The sequence below is a fragment of the Helianthus annuus genome, chromosome 13 (genome assembly GCF_002127325.2).
Source record: "Helianthus annuus cultivar XRQ/B chromosome 13, HanXRQr2.0-SUNRISE, whole genome shotgun sequence".
NCBI classification, from domain to species: Eukaryota; Viridiplantae; Streptophyta; class Magnoliopsida; order Asterales; family Asteraceae; genus Helianthus; species Helianthus annuus.
Window position 1 is genome coordinate 156,363,045 of NC_035445.2, and position 14,436 is coordinate 156,377,480.

At 36.1% G+C, this 14,436-nt stretch overlaps 2 protein-coding genes across 2 annotated transcripts; one reads left to right on the forward strand and one right to left on the reverse strand.

Moving 5' to 3' along the window:
- The first annotated feature begins 1,289 nt into the window (after positions 1-1,289).
- Positions 1,290-3,702, forward strand: LOC110899878 (40S ribosomal protein S11-2). Its single transcript, XM_022146773.2, has 6 exons — positions 1,290-1,407; positions 1,491-1,531; positions 1,636-1,736; positions 2,695-2,839; positions 2,937-3,026; positions 3,463-3,702. The coding sequence occupies exons 1-6, from the start codon at positions 1,396-1,398 to the stop codon at positions 3,551-3,553; spliced, it is 480 nt and encodes a 159-aa protein (XP_022002465.1). The 5' UTR covers positions 1,290-1,395; the 3' UTR covers positions 3,554-3,702.
- A 1,644-nt stretch (positions 3,703-5,346) lies between these two features.
- On the reverse strand, positions 5,347-12,393 carry LOC110899879 (J domain-containing protein spf31). The gene is made up of 9 exons (XM_022146774.2): positions 12,213-12,393; positions 9,758-9,848; positions 9,588-9,648; positions 8,668-8,745; positions 7,913-7,986; positions 7,605-7,718; positions 7,372-7,479; positions 6,314-6,352; positions 5,347-5,641 (listed from the first exon to the last, which is right to left on the reverse strand). The coding sequence occupies exons 1-9, from the start codon at positions 12,308-12,310 to the stop codon at positions 5,555-5,557; spliced, it is 750 nt and encodes a 249-aa protein (XP_022002466.1). The 5' UTR covers positions 12,311-12,393; the 3' UTR covers positions 5,347-5,554.
- Between the last annotated feature and the right edge of the window lie 2,043 nt (positions 12,394-14,436).

Sequence of the window (14,436 nt, forward strand, 5' to 3'; positions counted from 1 at the left end):
GCAATCCACTTATGTTCCTTTTCTTGTATTTATGTTAGATTTAGCTGTCTTTTTGCTTCTTTTGTGAATTTGAGCTCATTTAATCATGAAAATAAAAAAAAGGAAGACAAAAACACTGTTTTTCCAACATTAGTACTTAAAAAGGGTTAGTTTTATGCCTCATTTGATGTAATTTATATGTTGCATTTTACACACATCAATCATTACCATTCCATGTCTTGTTTGGTTACCATGTGTGAATGGAATGAATTATTATTGTGTATTGTTCGGTAGGCAAGAAAAACGGAGTAATAAAATAAGTGGTGAGTGGTGGTGGTGGTAGTAATTGTGGGTGGTAGTAATTGTGGGTGGTTATAGGTAGCGGTGCTGGGTGTCGGCGGCGGCGAAGGGTGGTGGTGGTGGCGGCGAGTGGCGGTGACGACGAATGGTGGTGGCAGCAAGGTGGCTGTTGGTGGTGGGTGGCAGCAGAGGTGGCGGTGGGTGGCGACGGAGACGACGGTTGGTGGTGACGTGGTGGTGGCGTCGACGATGGTGGTGGGCGGCGGCGGCGAGTGGCGTTGGCGGTTAGTCGTGGCTGTGGGAGATAACGGTGGCGAGTGGGTGGCGGCGACGACGGTGGTTGTCGGGGTGAGGTGGTGGCGGGTGGCGGCGACGACGGTGGTTGTCGGGGTGAGGTGGTGGCGGGTGGCGGCGATGGCGTCGGTGGTGGGTGGTGGGTGGGTGGTGGTGGGTTTTTGCGAAGGTGGTGGGTTGTATTGTTGATGAATGGTGCCAAAGAGGATGAAATGGAAAAAAAATATAGGGGATGGAAGGAATGATTTTGAGGGAATGGAATGCCTTTTAAAATGGGTGATTCCATTCCATTGACCAACCAAACACCCTTTTATTCATTCACTCGTAAGCATCCATTCCATTCCGCCTCTCATTCCTGCATACCAAACACTACCTTAGTTTCTATACGTCTTTATCCATTTTTAGTGTTCTTTAATTTATTTTTTCTTTCATAATAACCTGTGTCTGTTAACTTAAAAAAATTGAATACGTAAACGTGTTTAGTTATTGTTCTCGACCCTCAGATAGAAATTTTGTTTGATAATGGAGTTATTCAAAGTATACTATAGCAATTACTCGTGTATTCCGACTTCAATACAAGTTTTGAATCTTATCGGAATTGATAAAATAATTAGATTTTCATAAAATAATTAACCGTGAAGTATAAGCCTGTGATCCCATTAGGCCCACCCAATTCAACCCAGCCCAGCCCAAAAGGCCCACTAAAACAAACCGAGCTCATCATTAAATAGGTATAGCAAATATCAGCATCACCTAGGGTTTATTGCTGCTTTCCTGCACCTGTGTTACCGCCGCTGCAAAGCTCCAAATCTCCCCTCAACAATGGCAGAACAGGTATGAAACATCCCATTTTTACACCTTTACCTTACAATATTCTAATCTATTGTATTCTTATCTGTTTCCTCTATCGATTACAGACAGAAAAGGCTTTTTTGAAGCAACCTAAGGTGTTCCTCTGGTTAGAAACGAACTTTGAAACTTTTAGATTTATGTATTATGTTGAATTTGTTTTGTGTTGATTGAATGTTATTCATTTTGAAACTATTCTGGATCTGTGATTAGCTCGAAGAAGAGCGGGAAAGGAAAGAGGCCTGGAAAAGGTGGAAACAGATTCTGGAAGAATATTGGTCTTGGATTTAAGACTCCACGAGAGGCTATTGAAGGTATTTGTTACATGTTTTTAATCAATTTTTGTTGTTATATATTCAATTGTTGAAGGATTTAAGATGTTTTTAGATGAATTTGAAATTTGAAACTAAGTAGATTAAATTGATTTAAATTGGATTGTTATTTGTTAGTGTTAACTGTTTGTTTGATGTTTTTTGTTTGTTAAATGAGATTTTTGTATCAACTTATCACTTATCATATGCACTCTAGAATTTATTTATTTGCTTGGTTAAACTTTTATGTCTAGTGTTTTTTAATAATTTCTGTGGAATATGTTCGGGGTGCAAACGAGCTCGAGCGCTCTCGAATGAGCTCGAGCTTAAACGAGCTTGAGCCCGAGCCTAAAAACAGCATTTAGTAAACGAGCTCAATCTTCGCTTATTGAGCTTGAGTCGGCTCGCTGTCATATGTTAAACGAGCTCGGTCTCGGCTCGGCTCATTTGCACCCCATTGTTCTTGAATTGTTGTATTGAAAGATTTAGATGTTTTTGAATGTGTGGATTATTTACTGTACATATGTTTTGTAGTTTCTATTTTCTAAAGGTTGGATTACAGTTTTGTTGATGATGACGAGTTTTTTTTTGGCTTTGTTAAATACTTTTTGAATGAATGTACCTTTTTTTCATTTGCTGATAAATATTTATATGTCCAGCGTATTTTCTTGTTCTTAATCTGGTTTTTGTTAGTACTGGAAGTGCATTGGTTACTGTGATCCGTGACGAGATAAAAGTTTGTAGATGTTATATGCTAATGTGGTTTAGTTCATGACTTGATTATTTTTCATTATTATGTATGTTGAAAGAGTTTTTATATTGTGGTTGTTTTTGTCTCAGGTCTTAATATGTTAATTTGACTATTTCTGGCCGTAAAGTTTACTCATTGATTGCTTTTAAACTCTTTAGCTTTACATTTTTTGTACTTTTTAAAGCAATCTGGTTAATTTGTTGATTTTAGGAACTTACATTGACAAGAAATGCCCTTTCACTGGTGATGTATCCATTAGAGGTCGTATTTTGGCTGGTACATGCCATAGTGCTAAGATGGTCAGGACCATCATCGTTCGAAGGGACTATCTTCATTATGTCAAGAAGTATCAGAGGCAAGATCTAAGCTCCTAACATAATATTTACAGTTTTATTCTATATAAATTGTAAGTAGACATTCTAAATTTGGTTACATTTACTTTTTTGCAACAGATACGAGAAGAGGCACTCAAACATTCCTGCTCACATCTCACCTTGTTTCCGTGTGAAAGAAGGTGACCACGTCACTGTTGGGCAATGCAGGTTTGTTTCTCTGATAATCAACACATTCAGTTTATTTAGTACTACTTTATTACGCGTATTTAGAAAGTTTTGATTTTTGACTACTAGTCAAGTTTCTCTGATAATCACACATGCAAGTATGTTGACTATATACAGACAAATGATTGTAACTTCATCAAACAGAAAATCTTGCATCTATCGTGATTTACATCAGTACTTTTAAAGTGGAATCATATCAGTTATCTAATTTTTTTAAAGTGCAAATAATTCGAAATGACAAAATCGGTATGTTTAGGAAATGAAAATTTGGATGTCTGGTATCATATTCACATCATGGTCAAAACAAACTGTATTTATTTGTTGATTATCAAAATAAAAAAAATATACATATCAATTTAAAGCTACATGCTTTTTTGTTATATTAGTATTTGATGAATGTAATCTTTTGTTTTTTCAGACCATTGTCAAAGACTGTGAGGTTCAATGTGCTGAGGGTGATTCCAGCAGGATCTGCAAGTGCTGGGAAGAAAGCATTTACAGGCATATAAACGTTCAGCACTTTTGCTTGATAATGTAGAAGTTTTTGAGGACAAAACGTTGTTTTATTGAGATTATTATGCTGTTTTTGACTTGTTTTTCTTGATATTTATCTTAAAAAAATCATTTGCTTTTAAATTTTATGGTTTCCTTGTGATGATCGTTTGGACTAACGTGTTAGCTTTTGTTGGGTGTATTTTATTTATTAATAAATTAAATTAATTAGTAGTAATTGCCAAGTTCTTTTAAAAAACAAATTTACAACAAATAGATAAAAGTTTCTAAGCTGATTTTCTTACATGCATGAAAGTTAATGTGGTTACCAAACCAGAAACATTTACATGCATGAAAGTTAATGTGGTTACCAAACCAGAAACATAACCGAGCCGCGCATGGGGTGGTTGTCCATTTTTAACGACAAAAAGGGTCTGTTTGTCAATTTCTAAATGGTTAAGTCCTTAACCAGTAAGATGTTTGAACGATTAAGTGTTGAACCAGTAAGATGTTGATCTCTGAATCATTAAAAGTCGGTATAATGCTTAACCTCATTAAGAGCCAGTATAATGCTTAACTGTTTAGAAACAAATGTCTTTCAAATTCAGATTAGAGGTCTTATTAACTATTCAAATTGGTATAATGTTTAACCATTCAGAAAATGTTTCTGAACGAGTGAGTGTTGAAGAATAGGAGTTCTGAGGTGTGAACTATTTAGAGCCTCATTAAAAGAGCTATACAAATAACTAGTCTTTGAGAGGGAGAGGACTTGGGTTCAACCTTTCATCTTGTGTGGAACCATGGAATTGGAAAGTGAAATTTGATTTTTGAAAACCAGTTTTAACTCAATTCTCTGTATAACCAATTTTGAGAATGCAAGGACTGAGGTATTTGAGATTAAATCCTATGGCATAATCAAGAGCCTTCATCTTTTCAATTATAGGATTATAGGTCACAGGTGGCAACAAACAAATAAGAAGTTGATAGTATATCATGGAAACGAAGAAAACAGTCGGATAAGTACCCACGTTTTTACTTTTATGAAGGCCAATACAAAGACCGGTGTTAAAAGGATCACTAGCTGATGAATCTGCCGACGAAGCAATTAGCATAGGAAGTGGGATCATGAGTCGGCAACCAAAATCAATCACTAAAAAAGATAGAATCAATAATCAAAGATCGAATAAAGAAAACACACCAAAATTGCCCACACCAAAACTAAAACAAGCAAGTCAAAGTCTGGAGTCCATCACAAGCACCGAGTGGTGGGTAGAGAAATAAAGATCAACATCGCAAACAAAAAAAAAAGAAGCAAACCCAATGAAATGTCTTTAGAGATCAAGTCGAACCGGTCGGCATTGTCATTCTGACAATGAAAAAAGTGGGGTCACGTGCCCTCACGAACCGGCACATGGACAGATCCTGATGTAAGGTGGCGCTACGCGGGTGGGGATCAAGGTACCCTAAGGAAGGATTTGCTTCTGAACTGACGGCAAAGGTGATAGGCAAAGTATCGCATATATCACACCAAGTAGAGGTTGTTGTGTACGCAAGGGAGCAGCGGGGGTACCCACTCGAATACCCTAAAATATGAAATAACATATGTTTTCTTGATACGATGAAATATGAAATAACATATGTTTTCTTGATACGATGAATATATGTTTCTTAACATCATTCAAGGCATTGAAGCAAAACCACCTATAAACTAAAACGGGCTACTTAATACATAAATCCCACCATTCATGTTCATGTTGTCGGAATTAAATCAAGAGACGTTGCCATTAACATTAAACATTATAGAGAATTAGAGTTGAAACTAACTCAAGGTATAATAAAACTTTAATTTGGGTGGTGTTTAACTACAACAGAACAAAATGCAAAATATACAATGCTCTTATACTGGGTGGGCTGCAAGATAGTAGATAACAATAAAAAAGTTACAAGGTTTTGTATTCAACCACTAAATCAATTAGAGAGTTACATACTTCAGTAGAGTTTGGCTTTTGTAAGCCCACCTAACCTCGCTTCACCGGCCTTTGAACATAAGACTTGTTGGGGTCTTCTGTCTTCAGCTTCGGTGGTCGAAGTTCACCCTTTTTCACCTACAAACATCACCATTATTGGCATCTGTTAATCATTTGTACTTTAAAGGTATCAATTTCGATTTGTTTAGACAGGTTCGGGTTATGTTTTATTTCTAATGGTCAAATGGGTCAAATAAAAAAAGATTGGTTGATATACAAAAACAAACATGGGTCAAAATTTGCAGAAAGTGCAGTTTTAATGCAAAAAACACCTAAATCATTTAAACAAAAAAAAAGACCAACATTGAAATAATATAATCATTTAAACAAAAAAAAAGACCAACATTGAAATAATATAACTTTTGTAATCAGATTTTACAAACTATATTTTTATAAAAGCGTTCAAATATACATAAAAGAAGGTTTTTTTTTTTTTTTGAAAGGTGTGAATTATTCGCGAATGTCGTGAGGTCTAGCATACGTTGTCTTAACTGGGTCCGCGCTAGAGAGCCCCCTCGCACAATAGATCCCCAATTTAAACCCCTCAATGAGATACCCTATCACCTAGACTCGAACTTGAGACCTGGAGGGGAAAACTCATCTGGGCCCACCATAGGTGGAACTTAAATACCCGTGGCCACCACTAGAAGTAACACACTTTTTTGACACCTCTATAATCAGAACTCTCAGTATACTTCTTCAAAAGAAAAATTATACAGAAGAAAAGTCAAAATGGAGAACTATGTTTACCTTCTTTCCCCCTTTCATAAAGTCCCTCCAGCTAGAAACCTAATTAAATAAAGAGGTCAAAAGAATTAGCAATTATACAGAAGTACTTATAAGTGTGTGCTGAACAACATGATCATGCTGCATCTTTTATTTTACTATGGTAACATAAATAAATAACTATACTCGCAGGTTTTTGGTGGCATGCATGATTTGGAAGTAGTAGAATGAAATACAGAATAAAACAAAGCATTAAAATCACAACAAATTTAATAATCCCGTCCATCTGAAAAAAAGAGTCCATCTTTGACTTTTTGAATGTCAAATGAAATAATGAATTACTTTGTTAACTTCACATAGTAACAAGTGTTGTTTTGGTTACACTAAACTATAAAATGTACTGAAATAATATAAATATTCTAAAATATAAAAGCTCAAACATCCATGTCAATTTCATTGAGAAACTTTCGAATCGGTTATGAACTTTTTATCAAGAAATGTTCATGTAAGGAGTAAGTCAATGAGAAACTTTCGAATAGGTTATGAGCTTGTCATTAGGACATGTTCATGTAAAAACTAAAGATGAACAAGTTGCATGAAACTAAAAGTTAGAAACGAACTTTAAACTTTCTTGATTTTAACAACTTCAAATTAGGTACAAAGTGGAAACCCAACTTACCTTTTATTACCGATTTAGCAAGCAGGTATAATTTATGGCGATGAACTGTTCAACCACTAGGCTTTTGATGTTACAATTAATGCTTATTTAAAAAGCAAATCTCTAATAAACATGTAAATAAATTGTATTTTAAAATTCACACAAAAATTTTTTGCATAGGTGGCGTCTGACGATGTTAAGATTTGCATTTACAGGTAAAATTAGTTAAAACGAAGTTGATTATTAAAAGCAGTACTATACTCTCTCTATGTTGGTTTCTATTTTGCACCAAACTTATATCTGGTTGCTGAAATCGTGAATGAGTGTAAACTATGTTTCTATATGGTTCATTTTGCCCTATTTAAATCATGCATTAACTAAACCCTAAATAGCAAAATAAAAAAGAAAAAAAAAATATACGAACCCTATTTTCCCTTGTTCCTTCCCACTGCTCCTCGTGTTCACGTTTCCGTTTCCACATCTCTTTGGTTTCTTCCTCATCTTTCTTCAATCTGCCTTCCTCCTCAGAAATCTACATGATATACAAGAAAAGATTTATGAACTGAACATATTTAAAAAAATCAGTGCTGTAACTTTTTTTAAAAATCAACAGAATGTAAATGAAGTTACAATGAATAAAGTTATCTATTAACATACCCTCATCTGCATTTTCCGCCTTCGCCATTCTTGGTCAGTTAGTATTTCCCGAACCTTCAACTTTAGCTGCTGTTGAAACTCATCTGATTTTTCATATTCTTGCTCATATTTTCCCTGCAAAAAGGCTCAAAAGATAAAAAGAATATCATAATCTGGAAATCTGCATGAAATAATATTTATTCCTTGCAGTTTACCCCCTTCCAAAAAGTTACAATCACAAGGTTTCGACCTAAAATAGAATTTCAGATATTTTTCTACAAAATGCACCAAAGTGACATGATGCAGAGAGAAAAAAATTAATTTATTACCTCATCTACTAGTGACTTCAGCTTAGATGCAGTGTCTTTCTTCAGTTGTTTTTTCCTCTTTGCTCGAAGTTCTTCTGCAAATCAGTCGAGTACATTTGTTAACATCTTACCAAATAAACAAATACAATACTCCAAGAAATAATATTGTACTAATGTCAGTATAGAACACAAAGCTCTCATTGCATTCCAACATTTCCAAATCCAACCATGAAACAAAATCATAATTATTTCCTACATCCATCTAGTTTCCTATTCAACATAATTACGCTTACGGGTCTCAACTATTGCAATTTGGAACTCCATGTTACCAGAGAAAAACGCTTTAATTGATTTATTATTCAACACAATGAAGCTTTTTAATCCTAAGTGTACAAAATAATTCTTAGGCTCTTAGCAGATATCAGAATGAATATAAAATTAAGAAAAATTCAAACAGCAAAAACTGAATTAAAAATCAACAGCCATGAAATATGTTCCAACAATAGCGAAGCTGCTAAGAGGAAAAAATAGATGATTCTCCAGAATAAATTACTGCTTCTTTTAAGATATTGTCTTGACAACACTCGTTGGTGTCTATATATAATACATAATACATATGTTGGAACAGTCATTATGATATGGTATGTCATGACTCATGAGATAGCAGATATGAATATATGATATAACATGATGAAAAAGTTTTGGTCATGTCACACGACCAAAAAATAAATAAATGACCTGCTACAATAGAAACAGAGTGTAGCTTGTGTACAAACCTCTTGCTGCATTAATCTGGTTCACAAGATACTCTCTTTCTTGTGGATCAAGTAATAGTTGTTGGGCTTTTGCTAGGGCTGTATAAAAGAGAATCAAATTTTGTTATCGCAGTGCAAGATATGTTAACATGCAACAAAAAAGTTAGCTGCAATCCAAAGAAGCATAAAAAGATTTATCAAAGATACCTTACTAATTCCTCATAAGTAGTTTTTTTAATGCAAATAGAGCCTATATAAATATCTTATCTGCATTCTATACTAGGATAAAACCACAGCGACCAAAATACTTGCAAATACAGCTTTATTATACACCCCATAGTTATTAATAGCGAGCATAGCGCCTGCTATAGCAAATAGCATAGCGTAGCGCTCATGTGTGTCGCTATATAGCTGGTAGTGACAAATAGCGGTAAATAGCGAGATTTTTGTAAAATTTTTTGCTTTTTTATATTTTTTTTGGTAAAATATACATACAATTTTTTTCTGAAAATTTTTTCTAGTGTATCGCTAAACATTAAATAGCGCCCGCTATTTGATCGCTATCGCTACGTAGCATATAGGCAGCTTGTCGCTATCGTCCGCTATTCGCTATTGACAACTATGATACACCCTCCATCTCAACAAGGTTTTGGCTTTTTGCTTGGCCACATCGTTAAATAAGCCTTCTATATTATTCAACTCCTCACATATACTTGCATTTTTAACGATTTTAAAATGCTTAAGGTGCCCTAAAAACGTAGATGAAGCGAGACTCGAAATGCAAAAGAATAAAGCTTAATTTGTACCATATATCATGATATAAATGTCCACACTTTAAAATAAGATTAATCAAAAGAGCAATAAAAATGAGGTTTTAAAAAGTACAAATTCACACTGGATGAGTCAACTAGTCAAAAACATGTTAATAAATAGTTACATACCAGAGAAAGCTTCTTTTGCCTGGGGATGCTTGCATTTGTCAGGATGAACCAACAAAGATATCTGTATAACATCATTACAGTATTAGAGGTATTTCACATGGTCTTCTTATGAAATATTGGACGCTAAATAAAAACCCTGATTGACATTTACTATAAAACAAAGTTATTACCTTACGATATTGCTTTTTCACATCTTCTGGAGATGAATCAAATGGTAGATTAAGATACTCAAACGCATTTAGCTTAAAGCATGAAAGAATCCTGTAAGAATTGTTATTCCAAAATCAAAGTATTAGATAATGATACAAAATATCATCATCATATTCCCTATTATTCTTAATTAATACATACATACAAATTCAAGACCAAATAACAAATTAACAACACATAACTTCTTCAGTTTTTCAAGTTTCCATCAAATAGATTATTCATTAGAAAGTAATTGCCTCTGAAGTCTGAATAATACGTTATCAAAATGTTAATTCTATTTTACACAAATGAAAAAGCTAAAGCAACTTTAAATGCTTATGCATCTACTTAATTACTGTGTTACCTGTGTAGAGAGACAATGAAAACCAACATGTAGGTTTATAACAATTTAATGACATGTTGATAACTAGTTCCCCCAGATAAGTTTAAAAACTAAAATGGCTTACTACCACTCAGGTTAACACTCTATAATATCTTAAAAGATTTTTTTCAAAGTCGTGAAACTTGAAAACAGCAGAAAACTATCACATCAACAAATTATTGATCGCGTCACATAACCCAACTTTCCAAAGCTCAAAGGCATACTTATATGATACAAAAACTTAACCGCTATATAACTAACGTAATAAAAGATATGGCCTGCTTGTAATGCCCTAATGATAAACCCATCATTGTTAAAATCTACTTCAACTGAGGTCCCAATCAAACAAAATACATAATACATAGTTTCAATTGTTAACATGTGATAACTGATAACTCCTCACAAGCAACAAACTGTTAATTAAAGCCCCAAATTCAAAAAAAGAAAAAAAAAAGCTAAGGGGTTGTTTGTTTAGCTCTTAATGAGGCTCTTAATGGTTCAGACCTCTTACTGATTCAGCACTTAATGGTTCAGAGTGTTTGTTTCGCGAGAAGATGTCTGAATGGTTCAGAGTTCAGACATTTGGATCTGAATGGTTAAGACCTCTAATCTGAATTGGTCAGACATTTCCCTCTGAACGGTTAAGCATTATACTGGCTCTTAATGGTTGAGACCTCTTAACGGTTCAGCACTTAATGGTGGTTCAGACCTCTTACCGGTTCAGCTTCAGCATTTAATGGTGGTTCAGACATCTTACTGATTCAGCACTTAACCATTCAAAAGTTGCCAAACAGCCCCTGTTCGTTATCTATATGCCAAAATTAAAATTGACATAAGGCCATGGGGTATGGGGCTTGGGTTGGGGGAAAACGCCCAAGCCACCATCCCGGGTGGGCTTGGGTTGGGCCGTGGCCCTTGGGGCTTGGCTTTCAAGCCGGGCGTGGGGTGGTATGGCCATGCTAGCTGGCTGCCTCCCATTCGCTCACCCGCCACGTCACGCGGCCATTCATAATTTGAATTTAAAATTCAAACGGTTTGGGGACACCAAACCGCCACCCGGTCACCCAACCACCCCCTATATATTGTAACCCCAACCCACTGGTCCCCCCCATCCCACAAACCCAACCCCACTGGCTACCATCTCGAAACCGCTAACCCACTGGTCCCCCCCATCCCACGAACCCAACCCCACCGGCTAACCCACTGTTCCCCAATAAGTGGCGCGAGCTACGGCCCAAGCTCGACCGTTTCAAGGCTTACTACGAAGCGGTTCCGAGCGGCGAGTTGAGCCACGAGGACCGGGTGGCGGTGGCGAACATAGAGTTTAGAGGCAAGGAGCGAAAGGCGTTCGACAAGATCGACCTTTTTGAAATTTATTTAACGCTCTAGGTTTATTTTGTAATTTTTAAAAATTATGTAATTTTTAGGATTATGTAATTTTAAATTTTAATGAAGTTGTAGGTTTTTTTTTATAAATGTTGTGTGATTTTTTATAAATTTTTTGTAATATTTTTTTAATATTCTGCCACCGGTGCACCCAACCCAAGCCCAACCCACGCCCCGCCATACCCCGCGGACACGTAACCAAGCGGTGGGGGGCTCCAATTCCACGTGTCAACCAATGCCCAACCCAAGCCCCACCATACCCCACGGTCTAATAAAAGCTTTTATGTTGTTCACCCTGGGTTATTATAGTGAATTTGTGCGTACGCAGTTTCTAATGATAATCAATACATACAACTTCATGAACAACAATTTTATTGTAAGCAAAACAACAAAATTAGGGATTTAAAACAATCAACACTGCAACTGACAACAAACAGTTTAGAAGAAGATGAAAACGGATACCTATCGCGCTCAATATAGTGTTCAACCTAGGGTTATTACGCAAGTATTATACCGAACTTGTGCGTACGCAGTTTCTAATAATAATCAATACATACAGCTTCATAAACAACAATTTATTGTAAGCAAAACAACAGAATTAGGGTTTTAAAACAATCAATACTGCAACTGACAACAAACAGTTTATAATAGGATGAATTTAGGGATACCTAATGACTTCATTATCGCGTTCAACCTCACTGACTTCAGCGTAGAAGCTTTTGAGGAGTAAATCTTCATCGATTGATGATGTATTGGCTTCTCCCATCGTTCCGATTTGCTCCGCCCCTTTTTTCTTCGGTTTCCGGCGAGTATGGTTGGCTTCGCGTACAAATGATTGAATCGTCAATAGGGGTATTGGAATTGAAAAATGTTCACTTTAAGCCCTTTTATAAACATATATGACGGATTTGATCCCTTGTATGTTGGGATGAGATGAGCAAATGGTATGGGTATCAGTGCAATATTTTCGGTACCGATTAGTTACCTCTTTTGACTAGGCCTATAAACAAACCGAACGAACACGAACATAGGCATGTTCGTGTTCCTTCATATATGAAAATGAATTAATGTCATTGAATCAACACCAATCATTTAATGTAACTTAACAAAATTAGATAATTAATGTCATTTGCATTTATAATAAATAAATAAGAAACAAAAAGAAAAAACAAAACTAAGGACACCAGGATTAGAACCCGTGTCTCCTTATTATTAAGGTGACTTCAAACCACCAAACCAAGTGCTTCAAGATAATATTTTTCCAATTCATTACATATATATTCTAACTTTACACTGTAAAACTATTGGTGACTAAAATATTCTCCTTATTATTCTCCATAATTCCCTCCATAGATGGCTCCTTTTTACCTCCATATATATTGTTTCTTTATTTAGTCTTTTGTATTTTTTATCTATTTATTTACCTCTGTATTGTTTTGACATATGATGAATGAAGAGAAAAACCCTTTGAACCATAAACTTGAATATGGTATCAGAGCGGTTCTCTAAAATCTTAACCTAACCTAGAACATCAACAATCACCATCCAACCGAGAAACAATGAGGCATGAAAGGGTTGTGGTCCAAGACGCCAAACGGAGCGGTGTGGTCAAGTATTGCACCTTTTGCAGGAAGGACGGCCACAACAAGGAAGTCTGTTTCAAAAGAATCGGATACCCCGCATGGTGGCCAGGTACAAAGGCAGCCTACGTTCAAACCGAAAACAAAAACCGAAACAATGAAACGACATGTACGGCTAACTTCGCTGGTAAAGGGGAAGGTGATGATGATTGGGTGGTTGACTCGGGAGCGACCGAGCACATTACCTATGAACCTGTTTTCCTTGAAAACAAAATAGAAAGCAAGATTGAAGCTCCTGTCGTTATTCCCAATGGGACTAAAGTATCTGTTAAGGGAAGGGGTGATTGCACTCTTAAAGGGGGTACTAAAATCCAAGAAGTCCTTTATGTTCCAGAATTTAAGTGCAACCTTTTGTCGGTTAGAAAATTGACAAAAGACTTGCAATGCGTTGTTTCGTTCTTTCCTGATTTTTGTGTCATGAAAGGGCTTCGGACGGGGAACTTGATTGGTGCGGGTAGATGCGAGAGGGGACTATATCGGATGGGGATGATCAAAAACGAGAGAAAAGCAATGGTGGTGACTAATGACACTTGGCATAAAAGGTTAGGACACGCTTCCGCTGAAAAACTCAACCAGATTAGTTTTCTTAAAAATGCTCATTTTGATAAGATTTGTGATTCTTGCTCTAAGGCTAAGCACACGAGACTCCCTTTTCACGATAGTACCACTAAAATTGTAGATTGCTTTGATTTATTGCATTGTGATATTTGGGGGGCATATCGTACGCCTTCCTTTACCGGGGCAAAGTATTTTTTAACAATTGTTGATGATTTCAGTAGAGCCGTGTGGTTGTTCTTATTAAAATTTAAACATGAAGCTAGTAGGTGCTTAAAGGATTTTCAAAAAATGGTAAAAACACAATTCGGAAAGAATATCAAGAAGATTAGATGTGATAATGGTGGGGAGTTCACATCTAATGACATGGTGAATTTTTACAAAGATAACGGAATTTTACTTGAAACTACATGCCCCCACACCCCTCAACAGAACGGCGTTGTAGAAAGAAAGCATCGACATCTGCTTGAGACGGCCCGAGCCCTAAGGTTTGAGGCTAATTTACCAAAGAGGTTTTGGGGAGAGTGTGTCTTAACAGCAGCATACGTCATCAATCAGTTACCTTCTAAAGTCATTGGGAATAAAACCCCCTTCGAATTGCTTCATAACCAAAAACCCGACTATGACTTTATGAGGACTTTCGGTTGTCTAGCATATTATTGGAACACCGACACGAGAGGGGATAAGTTCGAAATGA

Coding starts and splice junctions, on each gene's coding strand:
- LOC110899878 (XM_022146773.2), top strand. Junction 1,532..1,635: donor CAACCTAAGGTGTTCCTCTG/GTTAGAAACGAA, acceptor ATCTGTGATTAG/CTCGAAGAAGAGCGGGAAAG. Junction 3,027..3,462: donor GTCACTGTTGGGCAATGCAG/GTTTGTTTCTCT, acceptor TTGTTTTTTCAG/ACCATTGTCAAAGACTGTGA.
- LOC110899879 (XM_022146774.2), bottom strand. CDS start 12,310: ATGGGAGAAGCCAATACATCATCAATCGATGAAGATTTACTCCTCAAA. Junction 7,987..8,667: donor CCAGATTAATGCAGCAAGAG/GTTTGTACACAA, acceptor ACTGATTTGCAG/AAGAACTTCGAGCAAAGAGG. Junction 5,642..6,313: donor TTATGAAAGGGGGAAAGAAG/GTAAACATAGTT, acceptor TGATGTTTGTAG/GTGAAAAAGGGTGAACTTCG.